General features: G+C 39.7%; 1 protein-coding gene across 5 annotated transcripts in view; it reads right to left on the bottom strand.

The window, feature by feature from the left end:
* Positions 1-23490, bottom strand: part of SLC4A10 (solute carrier family 4 member 10) — a 266531-nt gene that overhangs the window by 40805 nt on the left and 202236 nt on the right. For all 5 annotated transcript variants that reach the window (XM_037912746.2, XM_007056647.3, XM_027819028.3 and 2 more), the window contains exons 8-14: positions 20242-20399; positions 17624-17711; positions 13994-14140; positions 11240-11340; positions 7369-7543; positions 7047-7180; positions 4710-4955 (exon numbers count right to left, since the gene is read on the bottom strand). In XM_037912746.2, coding sequence (XP_037768674.1) covers positions 4710-4955; positions 7047-7180; positions 7369-7543; positions 11240-11340; positions 13994-14140; positions 17624-17711; positions 20242-20399 — 1049 coding nt within the window. The remainder of the gene's footprint in view (positions 1-4709; positions 4956-7046; positions 7181-7368; positions 7544-11239; positions 11341-13993; positions 14141-17623; positions 17712-20241; positions 20400-23490) is intronic.

Raw genomic sequence — 23490 nt, 5'->3', positions numbered from 1 at the left:
GGATGATGACAATTTGGTTGGCACTCTTCTTCCTGCTGTTAGTGCCCTGCAAGTTCTATATGCATTGAAAAGCAGCAAAAAGAAAATATAGGGTAGATATTTGTCAAGCGTGCATAGGGAGTAAACAGTTCCCCCTCAGAAATACATCAGGTGTTCTAATGACTGTATGTAATTATAATTTAACACGAATTTTTATTTTTAAATGCCACCATTATCAATTGAGTATATTGATGTTATCCCTTAAAATATGGAGATATATACTACTGCAGCTCTATTGTACAAAGGAAGGCTGTTAATTCTATTTCCACAATAACTTGAATAATATTGTGTGATTAAGGTAAACCCAGAGCCGGCTCCAGCGTTTTTGCCGCCCCAGCGGCAAAAAAAACAAAACAAAAAACCTTGCCGCCAAACGTGGAGGCAGAGTGATGGTGCAGCCACCGAATTGCTGCCGGCGACCGAAGAAGAGTCACGTACCCACCGCCGAATTGCTGCCAAGCCTGATGTCTTGCCGCCCCTTTACATTTGCCGCCCCAGGCACCTGCTTGGTTCGCTGGTGCCTGGAGCTGGCCTGGGTAAACCCATGAGATATTTTTAATGTCTGCTTGCTCTCTGAGGCCTTCATGTAATATTTCAACTTTTCTTGAACAGAAATATTATGAGAACAACCTTTTGAGCCCCTAAATGCCCAGAGGTATTGAGGCTTGTGAAAACACCCCCTGCCCCACCCACACATATACTAAAAAAAAAAAACCCCACAAATTACACCCTATAAAGATCCTTAAGGTGAAATCCTTACCCCACTGAAGTCAGTGGCAAAACTTCTATGGACTTTAGTGGGGTCAGGATTTCATACCTGATGCATATACATAGTCTGCTTTGCCTGAATGTGAATTAGGAGAAAAGCCAATAAACACATGTCTATTCTTTAGATTAAAATATCACAGAGGAAGAGTACTTGCATAATATGATGAGAAAGTATATATACATCAAACCATAACTTATTAGTAAGCCTATGAGTCGGTCACGGAGATCACGGATTCTGTGATTTTACGTGACCTCTGCAACTTCAGCCCTGGGCAGTGGGGCTCCAGCTGTCAGCCCCAGGTTGCGGGGATCACACTTAGTCCCAGGCCACAGGGTTGTGTGCACGTATATGTGTGCTCAGCTCCAGACTCTCTATCTATATTTTCAGAGAAAACAACATATAACAATGTGTTCCAAAGCTTCTTGGTTTTGTGTTTTTTTTTTTTTCTTTCTTTCCAGCTCAAAATGCAAATGACAGGTTTGGCTGAGTCACTGTTATTCTCTCTTGGAACAGAAGGTGGTGGCCTTGCCCTATTGTTGCTGTTTCTTTCCCTATGCAGAGAGTTCATCTGAGTTCAACAAAATCATTAAAAACACGTACTTCTGGAGTGGGTCTCCTGCCTGAGAATGCTTTTTGACATGTTTCACTGGCTGAGGAGACTGGCCATCCTCAGCCCCAGGGTGCAACTAGATTCTGTCCTTTTTCATTAGACTATTTTTGTTCTCATATAACATAAGTGAATCCATAAGCTCTTACTTCTTAATAACTGTCCTTGTTATCTTATTTCACTTCTTTATTCTCTGAATCTCTTCTTCCACATGCACCTTTCAGAATGCAACAATAAAGTAAAGACTCTTAAGCTGAAAGAGCCATCTCAAAACCTCATTAAACATCACAAGGAAGAATCAGTAACCAAGACCTGATACTGAGAGGTCCTGAACACCTGCACTCACTGATTTCACTTCTCAGGTTCAGGCCCTTACTGCCATAGTCCAGAGATCATATTCTGTCCTCCCTTATATGGAAACTATACCCCTGTACAGAAAGAAAAAATTAGATATGTAAAAATGACAACAGAGAAATACTATATACATGTTGTTTTAAATTTTATTTTAATAAACTATAAAGTAAAGTGCTTGCAAAGAAAATTATAGAGCACTAATACTACACTACTGTAATGAACCATTCAGCAGTATATTAAGTAAAAATCTGAAAAGTAAAGCTGTGCAAAACCAGGGCATAGTGCCTTTCATCTCAAAGCACTTGGTATAATTGCACATAGGAATCATTTCACTCACTACTGAAATGCAACCGTTTTTTGCTGTGGAATGCATCAGCACAACAGTTCAGGACTGGGATGTGAAGAAGATGACTGTGTCCATTTACAATGACAAGGAGAATGTAGGATGTAGAGCAGGGAGACCTGTCTATGTTAGGAGCAGAACTGTACTACATTCATGTTAAAATTAATATTTTGCAGTTCTATAGCATTTCACATCCACATATCTTAAATTACTTTACCAAAATAGTAATTAATTTATTAACACTAATTAAGCCTCACAATATCTGTTTTACAGCTTTTATCGATAGATAAGCTGAGGCACACAAGAGATGAAATGATTTGCTTAAGGAAACAAAAGTCTGTGACAGAACTAGGAATAGAACCCAGGAGTCCCAGCTCCCATTCCTTTACTTTAACCACACTGCACTAGACAACTCCAATCCTTCCAATCCATACTGTTATTAAGTCCATGAGAAGGTACATGGAGCTACTCTGGCAAGAAACTTAAATATATTTAAAATGAAAACAAACTTCACTGAATGAGAGTCAAGAGGACCATTGGGGAACAACTTCTGTTGGTGAAAGAGACAAGCAATAAAAGTTGGTCCAGTAAAATATATTACCTCACCCACCTTGTCTCTCTAGTATCCTGGGACCAACACAGCTACAACATTGCAAACAGCTTCACTGACTGTAATTTCCCAGAAAAATCACACAGTTTAAATTGCAATAACATTTTATTTGAAATATTTGTACAACCTAAATTATGTCCTATAAAATGTTGCACTTCATAGTTGACTGTAACTAATAACAGTCTCATTATTAATGCTAGAGCTGATTGGAAATTTTCTGATGGAACATTTTTCTGTTGGAAAACATTGATTTGCCAAAATCAAATCATTCTGCTGAACCGTGTCAATTTCAATGAAATTCTGACAGAAACCAGGCAGGTTTCTGATGGAACCTTGACTGCCAGTTTAGGATTTCCCTATTCCCACACCCTCCCATCATCAGCCTGGCGGTTTTCCTCTCCTATTACAACTGGGCCTACAAATGTGCCCTAATTGTGAGCTCAGCTATGAGAAGTGAGTGAAAGTTCATGGAATATTGCAATAGCCTACAACAATAAATGTTGATAAAAAAAGGAACAAAAGTGAGACAAAGACTGAACTGGTCCAAAAAAAGGGGTGGGGGCTCTACTGATATAACGCAAGGACTGTGTGAAGGTCATGCCTGGTAAGAAAGAAAAGTGTGGAACCAGAAATCAGTGAACCAAAATTGGTCTCTCAGAAATTAGGCTCATTAGGTGGACAAAATAATGAGGGGATGGGCTATTTTGCCCGTCACTCCCTTTTGGGGTTCTTGAAAAAGAGACTTTGGGGGAAAAACATAGGTGGTTACCAGCGACACTGGCTGGCTGAAAGACGGGGAAGGAGCGAGCTTCACTATCATGGCTGCCACGCCCACCATTTCCTGGGACCCCAGACCTTCTTCATCTTAATCCTGAGAGATGTGCTGACCAGACTGGGCTAGAGAGGGACCAAGATGACTTTGCCACTTCCAATTTTACCATCTCCAGCTGACTCCGAAATACCATCTGGGATGTGAGGCTTTGTCATTCACCCCCAGCGCATCCTTTTCCTTCCACCTTATTTCTTCTCTCTCCTATTCCTCTCTTTTCTCTTTCTGTCAAATAAGAGTCTGTCTTAGCCAGCCAAGACGCTATATTTTACAACACTGCTGTAAGCCTGTGACCAGAAAGGCAGCTAAATGCAATGACCTAAACAGCTCAGTGTTGGTACAGGTTTGCCAGGTCTTGGGGTGGCTGATAAGACCACATGCTGTGCCTGTGTTTCTCCAGCAACAAGGTTGAGAATGAGAGTCAACACCAGAGACAGAAGCTACATTTTCTATCTCAGCTGTTCTTTCTCTCCCAATCTGTGTGTGTTTGTCTTGTTTTGTCTTCTTAGGAAACGGAACGAGAATACCTCAGTGTACCAAGGGCAGAATCCTACCCCAGGTAAATCAATATCCCTTTAAAAAAAAGATCCTTACAATGATGAGAGGAGGAAGAAAATAGAATTCAAGAAAACAATCATTATAAGCCAAAATGTATGATAAAAGAAGGGTCCGACCCCATCCAGTTCTGATGAGGGCAAAAATCTCACTGAAATCAACTGTAGTTCTGCCTGTATCATAGTAATAGTGCAGTCAAGGGTAAACTGAGTTTACCCACTTCTCATTTAGGGAATGGGAGTTTAGTTTAGGTAAGTTTATCACACTCGTTTTGTTTGTTTGTTTTTGTTTTTTTTTACCACTACAGCCTCCACACAGCAGAATCAGGCACTAACAGGTGTTATTTTCCCCCCAGTACATGCACACAGCTCCCATTATGATCACATGAACCAAAAGGAGGAATGACCCCTACAGGACATGCAGCAATTATAGTTTTGAAAAACATTGGATTGACTTTATCACATCTATAGGTTGCTGTATGTCAAGCAATGTGTCTCAAGCATGAAAGTGCTTTTCCTGCTGTGAACCATTCATATTCTTCACAGGGAAAATATAATTTATGAAAAAGAAGACGCCATGGTTAATAAAAGAAATCTTACTTACGAGTATTGAGTCAGCAGTTCCAAATCATTATGCATGTTGATTGGATACGTCTCACCAAGATGAAATAGCTTCTCTAAGGCCTCATAAATGAAAATGATGCAGATAAGAGAAGCAAATGCTTCTTCAGTAAACCGGGTAATGTAGCAGACTAGGGAGCTTGCATCAGTTGCAACAAGGATGATGCATAGAGTTGCAGTCCATAGTCCAATGCTAGCTCTCAAAGAAAGGTATGATAACCCATAATCTCTAATAAAAAAAAGAAAAATTAACACAGTCAAAACATTAATTCATAGACAAAGAAGAGGAAATACCACAAAAATCCACTCTGTGCAGCTATGTGCATTTTTTATATCCTCTCTTGACCTGCCAACACAAAAGTCATCTCTAGAAAGACTGAATCCAAGGAGGCTGTCCATCTGCAAGAAGCAAAGAACACAGCCCTAATGCCCAACAGAAGACTAAAGTACACTGTAGCACTCTATTTGGGAACAGAGATGTGAGCAGAACCTGCTACTTTATGACTACTATGGTGTATTAATGTCCATCTTGAAGCCACCATTGGCCCTGGACATAATACTGTCCTGACAGTCAAGTACTATGTTGGTTAGCTCACCAAGGAGGAAACCTGCATAGTTGCTCATGTAATGCAGTTTCCACCTTTATAAAAAAAAAACTAGAGATAATCCACACAGATATAGTCATATTATTCATTTACTCCCTTTTTAATAGTATTGAACACCACAAGTTATAAAATAGGCCAAGGAGATCAATTGTACTTTGCAGTGGCCAGATCCCTTTTTAATGAAAAGCTCGATCAATATGTAATTAATGCTCCCAGTTAATTCAGGAATTTTTTTTTAATTATTATTATTTTTGCTGTCTTACTGTTTAATTGTAAAACAAACTAGAAGAATTACAGATTTCCCAATTACATTTTTTCAATAAAAAAAAAAGAAAGTAGCGAAGAAATGTGAAGGCCCTTTTAATTCAGAATTGCTTTCCTTTCATGAAATGAAGTCAGATGTCTTCAAGCCAGATTCTCATTTGGCCTGAGCGTGCTACTAAAGGGGACAATGAGAGACAGTTGTGTATGAGAGTATACCCTCAAAGGTGATCTTTGGATGCACTCTAATCCTGAGTGGGCAGCAAAAGTGGTAGATCCCTACATCTGCCTGTTTTCTTCAACTTCAAAAGTGCAAGACAATAAGTGGTTATGATCAGCAAGATAAAATAGTCTCAAAGTCTTGCCTCATTCACACAGACCCTCACCCTCCACTCTCTGTCCACAACCTAGAGCAAAACCCTCTGTGCTGGCTATACATAATCACACACGGGGCATTCTAGGACCACATATATTTTGGTCCCAGCTAACCTGCACGAAGAGCTGGGAGGTCTTTTCCTATCATGGAGATGAGAGGGAATGACCTTCAGGAGCTGACAGGGCCTCCCACTCTGCTCTGTTCATCAGGAGGTTTTACTCTGCTGTCAAGCCTTTCTGCCTCAGAAGTCCCAGTTGTAAAAATGAGGCAGACCGAGTAGATGGGACCCATGGGAAGAAGTGTGTAGGATGGGTAGCCATCTGCCCACATCAGGCCCTGGATCTCAGGAACCCACCATGACTGGCTGACAGTATAAGCACAATTTTCATTCATGTTGTCTCAGAAGTAACTTACTTACAGTGTATTAGCATATAAGTGCAGGTTTTGCTTACATTTTATTTCGTTCTTTTTCAAGAGACAGGAAGAAAGGTTATAATCACATTTATTCCATGGATTAGGAGATGCTGCTCAACTCCAGCAGTCAACACTGCTGACTATGTTGTTAATGAATGATAAAATGCTGAAAAGCCATGAAGTATGTCTTATTTTATAGGGTGGTTTCCATTCATGAGATTTAAATTTAATCATTTTGGAATGGGAAGCAACCTCATACCAATCTGAGTTTGTATTCCTTTCAGAACAGTTTTAAAGTAAAAAATTAAAAAACACCGTTTATCATTAACAGTCCCCTTTGTTTTGGTCACCACCTATCTTCCAGTGTTCCTCTAAAAGTCTGAGCAATGTTTCCCAAAATCCTGAATTCTCATTTTATGCTGAGAGGTATCAACGCCTCATATGGACTAACGTGGGACTGTGCCTTTGTTATATTTCTAATTTTGTCATCAGTTAAAATGTAGTTCATGAAGTCACACATGAAAAGGATAACCAAATCTAAATTACAGATAGGCAAATTTTCAGCATGCTGCCAGGGGATTTATAATGATGATTTAGTCACATACACACCCATACATCAAAAATATCCTCTGAAAGTTTATTTAAATAATATTACTTCACTTACTTGCAAAATTTGAATAATATCTTTTCAAACACCAGCACTGGCCCTGTGCTGCCTAGTATAGTAAGAGGCTGCCCACCAAAGAGAGAATAGGCTATTCCAGTCATGGATGCTCCAAACAAAGATTCTATTGCACTCTGCATGTGAAAAAAAAAAAGATTGAACTTTCAGAAATTTTCTATCAAGTGTCCAAATACTGTGGGTGACAATGCAGTTTCAGACTACAACATTTTAAAGGCGACACATGCAATATTAAGAAAATTCTAACCACAAACCTAAACAAGTAATTGTGTTTTAAAAGTTCAGATTAAAGTAAAACACATACTATACGACCTTCAGTTGCTTCTCCCAGCAGACCGCCAAACGTGATGACAGGAGACATACAAGCACAGTAGAGAAATAAAAATGATGCTAGACACTGCAGACTGAAAGCATCCCTGAAGTCACTCCAGAAGAAGGGAACTTTTCTTTTGATATCTAAAATCAATCCCCCAAAAAACCTAAGAAAAGGGGAAAAAATAAAGACAGAAAGAAAGAGTTCTGTTTTCTTTCACCACTGGGATGAATTATGAGACCTGTACATGTGAAAGCTAAGGTAATTGTGTTTCCTGCCCCCAATCTCACTGCCTCACAATCTTGACAGTATTTATCCTCCTAAAACTGATGTGAAGTGGGGCACTGCTATTATCTTCACTTCACAGAGAGGGACAAGAGACACCAAGTGACTTGCCCAGGGTCACAAAGGAAGCAGGAACTTGAGCCCAGGTCTCCCAAGTCCCAGAGCTAGTGCCTTAAACCAATGAACTATCCTTCCTCTTTTTCATCTGACACCTGGTACTGCCCTAGAATACTTCTCTCGCATCTTTACTCATATTGAGTACTACTTTGATCCATGAGTAGTCCATTGAGATGGACTGATGGAACTACTCACAGAGATATGTAGTACTTAGCCTTCGCTGGCTATTCACAATTTAAAATCTGTTCTCAAAAGAAGCTTTCTAGTGAGTTTTTTTCCTCTGTAAGGAGTTCTGACAGTACTAGGAAGCAGCAGGCTACATTTTCATAAATGGTGCAAAATTCACACAGTCTCTGGGCCAAATAGTGTCATTCAGTACCCTGCCTGAGTTCTGTGGTGGTGAAGAGGCATCTGCACACACATTCTTCAAGACAATCCAAAAAGTAGCCCCGAGGAAGACGGGACACAGAGCAAACATCAAAAGAAAGTTCTCAAATAGCATTGACTCATATGTAAACCCAGTTCCTGATCTCATGTCATTGTGTTTTTTAAATCAAATGATAGTTCCTCACATGGAGGAAACCTGCATAATTCCATTAACTTTAATACAGCTATACTGATTTACACCAGCTGACGCTCTGGTCTAAAGTCTTTTCCTTTCCAGAAAGGGACTTTTTATATAAATAATGCCAGTAAAAATGTTATATGGCAGGTCCTATTTCACACAGAACAGACTGAGTTAACTGTAGCACTTCAAGTATCACCCATTCTGCAAGAGTTGTCTATTCCGTCATAACACTTCCACATATCTCTCTCCTTGATTACACCTATCAAGCTATCAAACTTTCAGAATTTCTTTGGATGAGTGCCGCTTGCAGTCTTCTCTTTTCCCACTCTTTACTGTTGGTCCCAAAGGATTTTGTTCTCAGTCCCCTCTACTTCTTCCTCTACTCTCTCTCCCCCTGGGCTAATTCAAATGGTCCCCTGGCTTTAATTATTATCTCTTGGTCAATGTCTTCTAAATCAGCTTCCAATCCTTCCACTCCTATTCAAGTCTTGCATCTTCAAATGCCTCTCAGATATTTGTGTCTGTCTGTGCTACTGCCATCTCAGACTCAACATGGCTGTAGCTCACGAAAGCTTATGCTCAAATAAATTTGTTAGTCTCTAAGGTGCCACAAGTACTCCTTTTCTTTTTGCAAATACAGACTGACACGGCTGCTACTCTGAAACATGGCAAACACTGTAATTTTTCCTTCCTAACCTTCATATCCCCTCCCTTCTCCAGCACAGATAAGAACAGCACTGTCATTCTACATGATCCAGTTTCTTACTAGAGACTGTTATTTCTTCCTCTAAGTTTCTAAAATATAGCCTCCTACATTCCTACTGTAAACGTACTTTCCCATGCCTTGATCATCTCTCACTTTGGTCACTGCAACCTCATCCTTTTTGCGCCTGATTCTTTGTGTGAGGTGTATGCACAGCAACCCACTAAGGGACAGATGTGTACATTTAAAACAAACTCATCTCCACACTTTTTTGACAGTGATCAAAGTCACAAAGGCCCAGATTTTTTAAAAAGTTGCTAGAGTGTTATGCACAAAATACTTTATTATTTGCGTAAGAACATAAGAACGGCCATACTGGGTCAGACCAAAGGTCCATCTAGCCCAGTATCCTGTCTTCTGACAGTGGCCAATGCCAGGTGCCCCAGAGGAAATGAGCAGAACAGGTAAATCATCAAATGATCCACCCCCTATTGCCCATTCCCAGCTTCTGGCAAACAGAGGCTAGGGACACAATCGCTACTACGCATACATTGCACTTGTGCATAGAATTACCATAAGAGCATACACAAATGGATATCATAATGTACAGTTTCTTGCACAAATGCCCTGTTTCCCGGCACAAAATATACATGATCTTGATCCTTGTTATTTAAAAATTTGGCCTCAAGTGTATTATTTGTTGGAATTGAATGTAGGATATAATCTTCTCAGGATAAGGACTGTGTTTTCCTTTGTGGTTTGTACTGCACCAAGTACATTCAATAAATAAATATATTAAACTTCTGAGCTAGATCCTTCTGTACAATCCATCTGCTTTGCTCCATTCTGGCAGTAAAAAAATGCTAAAGCTGGTTTAACAACAAACCTGTGGATTTTCCTTGCATAGAAGGAATTTCTGAGTGGTATCATTGGCATGGTGGTGCCTCTATGATGCCCTTTTCCCTTGGCTCCTGATGTACTGGGTGGAGCTGTGTTAAAGGGACATGGCAGATGTGTCACTACACTCTGACAATCCCTACCTATCATAATGGACCCCTGAGGCTGTAAGCAGTCAGGTATAATTTAAAGCAGTCCTGAGGCTGTTCTAAGTTTGATTGGAGGGGATGGACTATCTTCTGGCCAATCCTAAGGTTGGGGTGGTGGCACAAGTATGTCTTAAAAGAATGCAGAGAAAAGAATATATGGCGCATGACATATAGGACAAAACAATATACAGTAGAACGTCAGAGTTATGAACACCTTGGGAATTGAGGTTGTTCGTAGCTCTGAAATGTTCATAACTCTGAACAAATATTATGGTTCTTTCAAAAGTTTACAGCTGAACAGTGACTTAATACAGCTTTGAAACTTTATTATGCAGAAGAAAAATGCTGCTTTCTGGGTTTTTTTTAGTACTTTACGTTTAACACAGGACAGTACTGTATTTGCTTGTGTGTGTGTGTGTGTGTGTGTGTGTGTGTGTGTGTGTGTGTGTGTGTGTGTGTGTGTGTGTGTGATCTCTGCTGCTGCCTGAATGCATTTCCAAATGAGATGTATGATTGACTGGTCAGTTCATAACTCTGGTGTTCATAACTCTGAGGTTCTACTGTATGACAATATGGCACCTGGTGAGCCCAATAAAAGCCCATGTGTTTAAAAATATTATATTAGAAAAGAACTCCCCTAAAGTGTATACTTTAGGTCCTCAGACACGTGCACACACAACAATAATTCATGTCAATGGGAGCTGAATATTTTGGCCTAGTGTGTTTAAAGAAAAGCCAGGGCTGCACAACTCTGCCTCTAAACATGCTCAGCTAGAAAATAGTCTAAGTTTTCGTCACAAATGAGAGCAGACTTCTTCCACCATTCCTTTCACACTAGACAGAACAAGCAACATTAATCATGATTACCAGTGGCTTGACCATCATATATTATTGAAAAAGGAGCTTACATTAAATAAAGAGAGTAGAAACATATTCCATGGATAACTAATGGTGCAAATTAGCAACTAAGCCTGTTTCTCCACTCATTTAGAGATACTTAAATTAGGAATAACTCTATTACAGTGAACTCAGTGACATGCTATATCAGTATAGTTGAGAGAGAATCAGGCCATTAGACTTCCTTTTGGAAGTATATTGCTTAAAAAAATAATATCATCACATTTAATCAAGTTTTCCACTAACTTTCCAGTCCGTTGCAATTCTGGTCCACTGTGTCCTCCTAGGGGTACCGGGTCCCCGTGAGCTGCTGTTCCATTTGGCACTCCTGGGATCTTGCGCTTCTCCTAGAAGAAAGAAAAGCCATTTTCTATTGAGTTTCACCCCAAAATGCAGTTTTAGCAAAGGACACAAGTAGGCACGTGGCGCAGTCAGGTATCTTTCCTGTAGAGTATTCTTTTCAGTTTCTATGCAGAAGTGAAAGGGATGTGCATTTACAGAATTGTGCGTGTGTGTCCATTCTGTGGGGTGTTGTCATTCGAATGAAGCTGTGCTGCCTCCAGACAGGCCAGGGTGCTCTGACCCAGGAGAAGCAACTTGCAAACGGTAGGGTGTAGCAGCACTGCTGCTCAGTTAGTAGCTCCGCTTCTAAGCTTCCAAAGCAACCCTCTCTCCGCAGGAGTAGAGATGGCAGTAGAGCCAGAAGTGAGCTGGTTTCAGTCAATAGGAGCTCTCTGTGGTGGCCATGCTACCAGCTCTCTCCAGTGGCAAGCTGCTTCTCCTCAGGAGGAAAGCACAGCAAAGTCCAGGTGTGGGCATGGGCTAGAAGCTGGACCCATGTCCCAGCAAGGGTGTTACTGACACCAGGAAGACACGCAGGCTACTGAATAGGCTAGTTTACCCTGGCTCCATCTTGACCACCATCTGCGGCAATTAACAAGTCATTTGGGATATCACCTCCGTCCCACAGCAGGGAGGGATCAAAGGGACTGCTGCTATTAACAAGAGAGTGACAAAAGGGTCAGTCAGGGCTGGAGGACAATCCCTTGCTTCACAGCAATGCAGGCTCCCTGTGACTATTCCACCATTTTTAAGGTAAACAAATAGGGACCCCCTTGTATATATTCCTGACTCCCTCTCTCCCCTGTTGGCTAAGGTCTGCAGTAACTCCCAGCACAGGTACAGAAGAGATTGGCTTACTTGGGTGTAGAATGGGATGAGGACTTCTCTTATGTTCTTATGTACTTTATGTCTCTATCTCCCAGCTAGCAGAGAAGCACCCACCTCCTTTGCAGCAAGTATGATTCATCTCAGCTCCTTCCCTGTTTCAGAATTGCCTAACTCAGTGCGCAGTGGATCTACCTATCCTTAAGGCTCTGTCCCGTAGACTTAGCCCATTGTGGCTAGAAGTTGAACCCTTAAGTGCTGCAATAATTGTAAATCAATCTCAAAGGTTTCCCAAACATGGTGTTGCACCCATAAGGTGTGGAAGAATCTTATATATGAAAATATCATAAGGGGTTCCTTTGTTGTAAAAAAATAAATACAAAATTGGGTCCAAGGAAATTGTGCCAAAAAAAAATCAAAACCCATTTTAAATCAACAACAGACTAGGATGTTTTATATCTATTCTCTTTTTCTAGGTCATTATATTTGCACTTAAAACTAGCAACTCAGCAAAAACAGACCCATCTTTTGAATATAACAATAAACAAAATAATATTTATGTGACAGGCATTCCTTTGCCAAGAGGCTTGAGGTGCCAAACAATTTAAAATGCAGTACAATTATAATCGAACAGTAGAAAAATAGATTGCATTTTAAAAGCCATTTAACCATTTGTTGAACATGTAGTAACAATTAATTAACAGTTTAGGAACGCAATCTAGTTTGAACAAAAATATTTCTTTATTCCTGGACTTGCTTACACTTATCCTGATGAGAATGGTGTGTATCTAGGGAGGCCAAGGTCACAGTTTAAAAATAAAACAAAATACATTTCAAATATCTATGTTTCTGCAGAGTAACAATGGCTTCACAACATTCTCATTTATTAAACATTTCTATGGATGATAGAGATCTTGTACCAATTTCTCTCCTTTGCTTCAATCTTAAAGTGAGTTTACTTAACTTACTGATTTCTTATTTGAAGTGCAACAAGGACCAGAGAAAGAGTAAAACTGTATCATTGCTTTTACAGTCCTGCCCTTTGAAAACTAGGCAACCAATGTCCTTTGAAGTAAAGTAATAAAGTGATTGTTTTATCCAAAACCATGATTTACACCGACTATTCTAGTCTATACTACTGTATATAGGTTCTGTATAGTGCTCTTCACCATAGTATCTGTGTGTCTTCCAGTAGTGCATTAAGCAACGTGACTAACATCTGTCACATGTTTTTTTTCATCCTCTCCCCAGGGGGAAGAGTGTGTACAGCATTTTGTTTTGTGTTACTGATATCCTATTATTGATATTAGGGCTCTTATGGCTGCTCTTCTATAGAATAAGCAGCACACAGATAAGAGCATAATTTGCCCAGAGAGGATTACATGAACAAAAGGCCTTTAGATTATTTTAAAAAATCACTAGATCAGCTTAGAAATGAACAGACATTTTACACACACAAAATAATTAAATGAGCATGTGGTCTATTGGAGAGCAGTTTCTCTCTCAGATACTTCTAACGCACCTGTCATTCTAATATCTAAGTAACACAAAGTCAAAATCAATGCACTTGTTTTGTTCTATTTCATACAACTATTTGTCTCTGCTCAGAAGAGGCCGAGAACTGAACTAAGTATGAACATCAGTCTCAGCACCACAGGGGACTGTTCTTGCCAGTCAAGGGTCAGTGTGAGTAAGTTAAACAGCAAAGTAATGCATGGAAGTTCATACTTCAGCTTCCTACATGTATTGTCATAGTAGATTAATAAAAGACTTTATCTTACAACATTTCTAGTCCACTAAACTATTAGAAACTCTAATTTGCACTGTGCATACCTGAGAGGGAACATTTTTGGGTGGCTCTATTCGAATTGTTGGGTCCCATTCTCCAGGAGGGAGAACTGTAACCTGATCAAGAAACTCATCTATTCCAGAAACCAAGTCATTACGATCTTTAGCTTTATAAGCAACATCATGGAATACCTGTTAAAGAAAACAAAAGACGTGAAATATAAGAGATTCTCATTTTACATGTAAACAAGAGTGTAAAATCCTTCATGATATCCACTTCTCCAACATGGTATGTAACTTATTTATTTCCTCAGTTTTAAACTGAATCACAGTTTTGAACTAGCTGTAGTTTCTAGTAAGATAGCTAGTGTGGAAAGCACCCTTCAAGATTGCTGAATTTTCCAAGGATCTTACAGTTTAAAAAGTGTGGTTGGTTCCACTGAAAAGTGACTCTGTAAAAATGGCATTTTCCTATTCAACAGATCTGATCCGTGAGTGTGAATTTTGTATCTGCTTACTTCAATGACAAAAGTTTCTTCCTCTAACCATCACAGCTATGGGATCATAAACTGGATTCTAGTTCTGTTTGCACATCATAAGAACGGTTAAACTATGTTCCAATTGGAGGCTCAAATCCTATCTTTGGTTACATCCATGCAACTTTATTGAAAAAAGCCAGATAGATCAGAAAAGCATGTCTGTGTATTTGGCTGCAGCAGCAGGAATACAATCCTTGTGTTGAACCTTATACTACAAAATAAAAATGCTGAAATACAAGGGTTCAGAGACAAAAGTAAGTGCCTGAGATAAGTGATCCTCAGCTATCTAGTCACTTAGGAGTGTTAGGAAGCTTGCAGGTAGGTCAGTTATAGACAATATTTTCATTAAAATGTTACAGCAACCCTCTGCAAATGACTTCACAGACCTATACATTTATTAGCTATGGGCTAACATCAGGATGTAGTTGCCAACTGTTCAAAGAGAGTTTCTCAAAGACGGACTTAAAATGATGGGGGTTCCCACTAATTAGGCAGGTTGGCAAAGTATTTCAAGAGTACAGATGGGCACTGAGCGTGGTGAACTTTTTGGTTTGGGGTCATCCTCAGTTTGAAATAACTGTATAAACAAACAAAAAGGAGTACTTGTGGCACCTTAGAGACGAACAAATTTATTTGAGCGTAAGCTTTCATGAGCTACAGCTCACTTCATCGGATGCATGCAGTGGAAAATACAGTGGGGAGATTTTATATACACAGAGAACATGAAACAATGGGTGTTACCATACACACTGTAACGAGAGTGATCAGGTAAGGTGAGCTATTACCAGCAGGAGAGAAAAAAAAACAAAACCCAAAACCCTTTTGTAGTGATAATCAAGGTGGGCCATTTCCAGCAGTTGACAAGAACGTGTGAGGAACCTGACAGTTGACAAGAATGTGTGAGGGGAGAGAGGGGGGAAATAAACATAGGGAAATAGTTTTACTTTGTGTAATGACACATCTACTCCCCATCTTTATTCAAGCCTAAGTTAATGGTGTCCAGTTTGCAAATTAATTCCAATTCAGCAGTCTCTCGTTGGAGTCTGTTTTTGAAGTGTTTTTATTAAGAATTGCCACTTTTAGGTCTGTAATTGAGTGACAGAGAGATTGAAGTGTTCTCCGACTGGTTTTTGAATGTTATAGTTCTTGACATCTGATTTGTATCCACTTATTCTTTTACATAGAGACTGTCCAGTTTGGCCAATGTACATGGAAGAGGGGCATTGCTGGCACATGATGGCATATATCACATTGGTAGATGCGCAGGTGAACGAGCCTCTGATAGTGTGGCTGATGTGATTAGGCCCTATGATGGTGTCCCCTGAATAGATATGTGGACACAGCTGGCAACGGGCTTTGGATGTAGAAGCCCTCTACACCAACATTCCACAGAAAGATGGACTACAAGCCGTCAGGAATAGTATCCCTGATAATGTCACGGCAAACCTGGTGGCTGAATTTTGTGACTTTGTCCTCACCCATAACTATTTCACAATGTATACCTTCAAATCAGTGGCAACGCTATTGGTACTCGCATGGCCCCACAGTATGCCAACATTTTTATGGCTGATTTAGAACAACACTTCCTCAGCTCTCGTCCCCTAATGCCTCTACTCTACTTGTGCTACATTGATGACATCTTCATCACCTGGACCCATGGAAAAGAATTCCACCATGAGTTCCACCATGAGGAATTCCACCATGAGTTCAACAATTTCCATCCCACCATCAACCTCAGCCTGGACCAGTCCACACAAGAGATCCACTTCCTGGACACTACGGTGCTAATAAGCGATGGTCACATAAACACCACCCTATACCGGAAACCTACTGACTGCTATATTTACCTACATGCCTCCAGCTTTCATCCAGACCACACCACATGATCCATTGTCTACAGCCAAGCTCTATGGTACAACCGCATTTGCTCCAACCCCTCAGACAGAGACAGACACCTACAAGATCTCTATCAAGCATTCTCACAACTACAATGCCCACCTGCTGAAGTGAAGAAATAGATTGACAGAGCCAGAAAAGTACCCAGAAGTTACCTACTACGGGACAGGCCCAACAAAGAAAATAATAGAACACCACTAGCCATCACCTTCAGCCCACAACTAAAACCTCTCCAAGACATCATCAAGGATCTACAATCTATCCTGAAGGACGACCTATCACTGTCACAGATCTTGGGAGACAGGCCAGTCCTTGCTTACAGACAGCCCTCCAACCTGAAGCAAATACTCACCAGCAACCACACACCACCCAACAGAACCACTAACCCAGGAACCTATCCTTGCAACAAAGCCCGTTGCCAACTGTGTCCACATATCTATTCAGGGGACACCATCATAGGGCCTAATCACATCAGCCACACTATCAGAGGCTTGTTCACCTGCGCATCTACCAATGTGATATATGCCATCAGGTGCCAGCAATGCCCCTCTTCCATGTACATTGGCCAAACTGGACAGTCTCTACGTAAAAGAATAAATGGACACAAATCTGACATCAAGAATTATAACATTCAAAAATGAGTAGGAGAACACTTCAATCTCTCTGGTCACTCGATTTCAGATCTAAAAGTGGCAATTCTTCAAAAAAAACACTTCAGAAACAGACTCCAATGAAAGACTACTGAATTGGAATTAATTTGCAAACTGGACACCATTAACTTAGGCTTGAATAAAGACTGGGAGTGGATGTTTCATTACACAAAGTAAAACTATTTCCCCATGTTTATTTCCCCCCTCTCTCCCCTACTGTTCCTCACACGTTCTTGTCAACTGCTGGAAATGGCCCACTTTGATTATCACTACAAAAGGGGTTTCTTTTTGTTTTTTTTTCGTTTTTTTTTCTCTCCTGCTGGTAATAGCTCACCTTACCTGATCACTCTCATTACAGTGTGTATGGTAACACCCATTGTTTCATGTTCTCTGTGTATATAAAATCTCCCCACTGTATTTTCCACTGCATGCATCCGATGAAGTGAACTGTAGCTCATGAAAGCTTATGCTCAAATAAATTTGTTCGTCTCTAAGGTGCCACAAGTACTCCTTTTCTTTTTGCGGATACAGACTAACACGGCTGCTACTCTGAAACCTGTACAAACAAACTACAGTTAATCGATAAATACCTCATCTGTCATTAGCGTTGCAATTGATCTTCCAATCTCATGGTACTGTTGGCCCTTCCCTAGTGGTCCCAGAAGAATAAACAAAAATCTGCAAATAAAAAGCCAAAAACCAGATATTTCAAGAATGGAAAACTTAAATTAACATCATGTAACACAGAAAAGTTCATAAAATTGATTAGAGGAAGTAATATCTAAAGGGGGGGAAATAACCTCTCTCTAAATATCCTTACATGGTAATTTAAAATTGGAGACACAATTACAAAATATTACATAAATGTGTATTATGCAAGGAGCATTCAGAGATGGTCTGAATAGCTGTAAATACCCAAACTCACTTAGGTTCCACAAACACGCAATTAAATTGTGGGTATCCTAAAAATTAGGCAAAAGTACTTTTGACAGAAGCATGTATTATCAGTATACAGCATTTTTGCAAAATTATGGAAGATACCCTATCCCCAGACAGACAGACACACAAAGTGTGGGAAATAAGTATTGTTGTCTTCTCACTATGTCTTTTATTTAAGAGGATTCTAGTTCTCCTCTATGCCATTCCCTATACATCTATTTTCAAGTATCAGAACTATGGAATGTTCTGCCAAGAGCTCACGGGGTTGCCAAATAGAGCAATTGTCAAAAAATTTTCATTGTAAACTTTTTTCTCAAAAAAATGATGATTTTAAAAAAATAAAATTGTTCATAGAAAGTTTTTCTTTAATTTACCCAATCAATCAATTAAAAAAAATACCCCAACTTTTTTTTACTAGCGGCAAAATGAAAGCAGGGGAAGAAAACTGGAAAACTCAAAACCCAAAACATTTTCAGTTTCAGAAAAAAAATGTTTTTGAATTTTCATCAAAAATTTTGAGAAGCTTTTTCCCCTGTTTTTTGCAGATCATACTCGCCATATTTTGACCAGCTCTTGAGCCATGTTGTATAAAGAAGATGCAGTATGTAGACTTTTCATCCCTGTATGGTTGTATAGGTGCGCGCGCACAGACACACACATATATATTTGCCAGTTACCCAACCATCAGCCAGATTTGTTTTCCAAGTTCATGTTTACTAAAGTGAAAAACCCAGTTAGAGCTGATCTAACTATCCATTAAGAATTTAGCCTTTTTTTCTCCATGCAAATCACTTAGAAACTGAATTCAGTGAATATACTTGTTATTCATAAGTATTCACCAAGTATTTATATGAACAATTTTTACTGTGGGGTGGTCAAGCTACTCACACCATGAATAATGAATAGTCAGAGTATGATTGGTCACCCAAGTCACACGGTTTTGTTTCTGCTCTGTTTAAAATCAGCAAATGGCAAAGAATGAATGATGAACAGAGCACTTCTAGCATGAGTTCTTGGACAAATAATTATCCAGAACACACTCATGATTTTGCCATCAGCTCAGAGTAATGGGCACTGCACTGCTGCATCGCCAAGAGTTATGATCTCCCTCCTGGTTCCCTCACTGCTTGGATAAGGGAGTAGACTGCTTCTGTTCTGTTCCCAGTGCATTGGTCCAGTTATGCTATCTGGCACATTAGTGGGGTGAGGTTAAGGCTCTGCCCACTCCACACCCCATTTTGTGCCTACCTGTGCAAGAAAGGGATGTGGTGGCTGTGAAAAACCTTCTTCCCCGGCCATTCTGCTACCCACGATGACTCTGCACCACCACATTAGCTGGGCCACAATTAGTCCCTTATATTAAAATTAACTAAATATTAATATTTAATTAAATATTAATTATTAATATTTTCACCGACATTTGTACTAATCCCCAATTAGTTTTAACTTCACAGACAACTACATATTGTATCAGCATATCATTGTTTATATTGTGGTAGCATCCTCAATGTTTAGTTTTCCTGGGAAATTTCTCCCCTCTTTTACTTCATTTTTAAAATTATTTAGACAATAAAATAAAAAGTTAGAATTCATTTCTCCCCCTCTCCAGGTTCTCCTGAAAGGGAGAATACAAGCCAAATCCAAGGATGCAAAGGGAAGGGGTCTAATCATGGAGCACAAACTATGGGAGGAGCAGCGGTGAAATCTGTGGGTGCTGGAATCCAATCACCCCTTTCAGTTCTCTCTTTTCCAGCTGTTTACCCCAGATGCCTACTGCTCTTGAACAATACTGTGTTAATAAAGAATTGGAATGGGCTCTATTTTTTAATACCAATGTATTTATTTCCTTTGTCATTTCTCCCCTCAGGAAAAGTTATGCAGGATTATGCAAACAATTATAACTCCCAGGTAACCTGATCAACCTCTTTGCTGTTTACTCCTTCAGTTTCTTAGCAATTCATCTGTAATGTTTGTAATTCAAATATGCTAATCCGTTCATCATAGTTTCAGAAACAGTGCACTTCTGCTTCTACTTCTGAGAAGGGCACACAGGCCTCAGGTCCAATAATTAACCTAAGTATGCACTATTTAAAGGAAGGAAAGGAAAGGTAAGGTGTGTGCCCCTCTTATGAGGTAACAATTCATTTCGTAACTGGATAAAAAACAGGGCTGAAGGATGATTCCCATCCACATCCACAAGTAATGCAATTTAGAAAAATGTGAAATGGAATGAACTACCATCTATATTTTTAGCACAATCTACACTTACCTGGTTGGAATTGGAACTTCAGCTAGTCCTGAAAGCAATACTGCAGGAGACAATCTGACAAAAGCAACTACAGCACGATCCAAAAACTCTAGTTCACCGACTAAAATGTTTGACGCTTCAGCTCCAGGAGGTATCTTTTTCATAAAGTGTAGGTCAACCTAATAATTAAAAGAATAACAGCAGCAAAGTTCAAAAGAAAGAGCTTGGTATATTATCTGAAAAACTAAGGTACACAACAATCTCTCTCTATTTCAGTGACAAAGAGTATCTTCACTTGGTCACCACCTAACGTACGACCAGCTGCCTGAGTTTTTTTAACCAGTCTACTTGCAGTGTTTTCTTTTCTTGAATAATTTTAAAAAGAGAAATAAATGAATGGTTCTCGGTAATATGAATAACTATCAGTCTTTAGCATTTGCCCAAGTGTGCAAACGGAATATAGATAATCCCACTGCACAACTTTTAATGTATCCTAAATACTTTACCTACAGGGCCAAAGCAAATATTAATGGGAAATACACCATCTTTTGTTTTCTTCTATCTTCTTTATTATGCTAATTAACAGTAGTTATGAGAGGGCAAAGCCTTGGCTTTGCCAGCAGGTGCTGCGTGAAGGAAACTTGAATTCAGTGGATGAGGTTGCCATGCTAGAGTCCCAACAAGACAGGAGATTGACACCTTCCTTCCATGACTGTTTCCTATCAACCAAAAATCACAAAGCACTATTGGTGTCAGGCTTGGAGGAAAATGTTTTCCAACCTCCTGACCATGAGAAAATAAGCTATGAACATAAGTGAGGGATATTTTAAAGAGCGACGTGGGGTAATAAGTTTGAAGCTACAGAACAGTGGTACTCAATGTTGAAGAGATGGAGAAGCCATGCCACTACTGAATGGCATCAAAGGTTGATTATCTCTTATATAAAGGTTCCTTAAGGCCTGACTGGAACAAGCTTTTGGCAAGAGTCAGACCCGTCTTAAAGACATACAAACATTCAACTTTTTAATTTTGTTTTATTTTAGATTTGAAATGTGCTGGGTGTATATCAAATAACATTAAAACTCATTTAGATTGTTAAAAATGGATCTTGATTGCACCATTATTTCTATATAGTCTATAGTTATTTGCCTGATATTCAGACTCATTCATATATTTATGTATTACTTCCACAGTACCATTCTAAATGTCATTATGTAATAACGATAGTAATACAACATGTATAATTGACTTCATAATGCACTAGTCTTGCCTAAGAACTTCAGACTGTATGGTTTTGTCATTTGCTTTCTTTTTACTAATCTAAACACAACAACAGTGACCAAATCCAATATAAACTGTTAAAGTGGACCATTTTAATGTCTATCTTACAGCCATCTGTCAGTACTAGTGTAAATAGTCTTCGGTAATATTTAGAAAACTGTTTTGTTTGCAAATGGCTCTGGCACTTACTCAGAATTTAGACATAACAGAGTTGCCTGTGTTATGAAATATATTTTTAAAATTTTATTATTTCCCCAAACCCAAAAAGCCATGTTTCTAATGTTACCCCAATCTTTATGCCTTCTTTATGACAACATGAATGATACTTCAGAGTGTTAGACAACTGACAAACCAACATGAAGGACTGAGGACTAGTATACTGAAAGGTCTGAGTATATTTTCAGAGGACTAAGCTATCAGAGTCTCAGCAGATGCTTGAGAAAAGATCTCTTTCTCTTTTTGATTATTTTTTAAAAAATACATTGCCTATCATGGTCTCCAGGGGCTTTTGCCATGAATTAAAATTACAATCACAAAAAATTGAAACAGCAGCTGCTCCTCACCCCCAAAACCAGAAAATACCTAACTAGAGATGAAATCAAAATCCCAAACAATAACCTGTTATTGTACCCCAAAATCTGAGTAGGTAGATGAGCCCTGCAGTGTGCCATATTTAGGCTATTTCAGACCAAAAGATCTAAGACTGGGGACCCTTCATGGTAAACAGTTTATACTGAGGCGATTCCAGCTGGAGCTTTTCTATTGCCTGCAGTTTGGTAATATTATATGAGGAGAGAGGCACTCGCTCACGTAGGCAGATCCCAAGTCACTCAAGGGCTTTATTTTAAAATCAACACCTTAAGCTTAATCAAGAGACAACTAGGCAGCTGGGATAGATCATGGAGCATTGTGTCATGTGCTCAGGGTAAGAAACTCCACAGAGCAGGTGGACTGCTGCTTTCCGCATTAACTTTGGTTTGTGACTGGATCTTAGGTGTTGTCCCACATAGCACGCATCTGAGGTGAGAAAGGCACCATTGATAGTGGCAAGTTTCACATGTGAAAGAAAACAATCATACTCTCCTGGCCAAATGAAAAAAGGACTTCCAGTAAACTGCTGCTATATTATCATTTAAGAGCTGGGGTTCCAAGAATACCTCTAGACTGTGAAGTCTCACAGCCAGCAGACACCCACCACTTCGGGGAGAGAGGATCTTCACTATATCTTCCAGTTGCTTCCTCCAACCTACCAGTTTCACCTCACTTTTGTTGAGAAAGAGCTTCAGCCAGCTAGCCTTCATCCATGCCCCAATCTCTATGAGACACTGGCAAATTTATTTGACAGGACTGGCTGGATTAGGTTAGCAATAAAACTGGGATTCATCAGTATATGAAGGTACCACAGCCCATTCCTCCTCACTAACTCTCCTAACAGTTCCATACGCACTGGACAGGATGGGAGAGAAGGTGAACTCAACAGGACACCACATGAGACTGCCCTTGGAGATGAAGAGCAACTATTCAACATCACCTTCTGGGAATGCTCAGCAATGAAAGAATACTGGAACTGAATCCTACCCAATCCTGTTATAGTTCAAAGCTGAATCAATCATATCTCATGATCAATGGCATCATGTGTATTTTGAAAGATCTTACAGTATCAGCATGGAATCTGGCTTTGATTAAAAAATGCTCTGTTTCTGTGTTGAGCACATATATGTTGTAAGTGAGGGGGGCAAAGGCGCAGTCTCTTTAACACTTCCCTGTGGAATAGCCCAGCCTGCAGTGTAAATCAGAAGCAGAGAAGAATGATAGCACAGTAAGCTTCAGTCATTCCCAGCCCACTCTGACACCAAGGGCTAGGATGGGGGCCAGGATAGACCCCTTAAACCAGGGGTGGCCAACCTGTGGTTCCAGAGCCACATGCGGCTCTTCAGAAGTTAATATGTGGCTCCCTCTATAGGCACTGACTCTAGGGATGGAGCTACA

This window comes from Chelonia mydas, chromosome 11, assembly GCF_015237465.2.
Source record: "Chelonia mydas isolate rCheMyd1 chromosome 11, rCheMyd1.pri.v2, whole genome shotgun sequence".
NCBI classification, from domain to species: domain Eukaryota; kingdom Metazoa; phylum Chordata; order Testudines; family Cheloniidae; genus Chelonia; species Chelonia mydas.
Note: the sequence above shows the minus strand (reverse complement) of the source record. Positions and strands in the feature narration are given on the sequence as shown.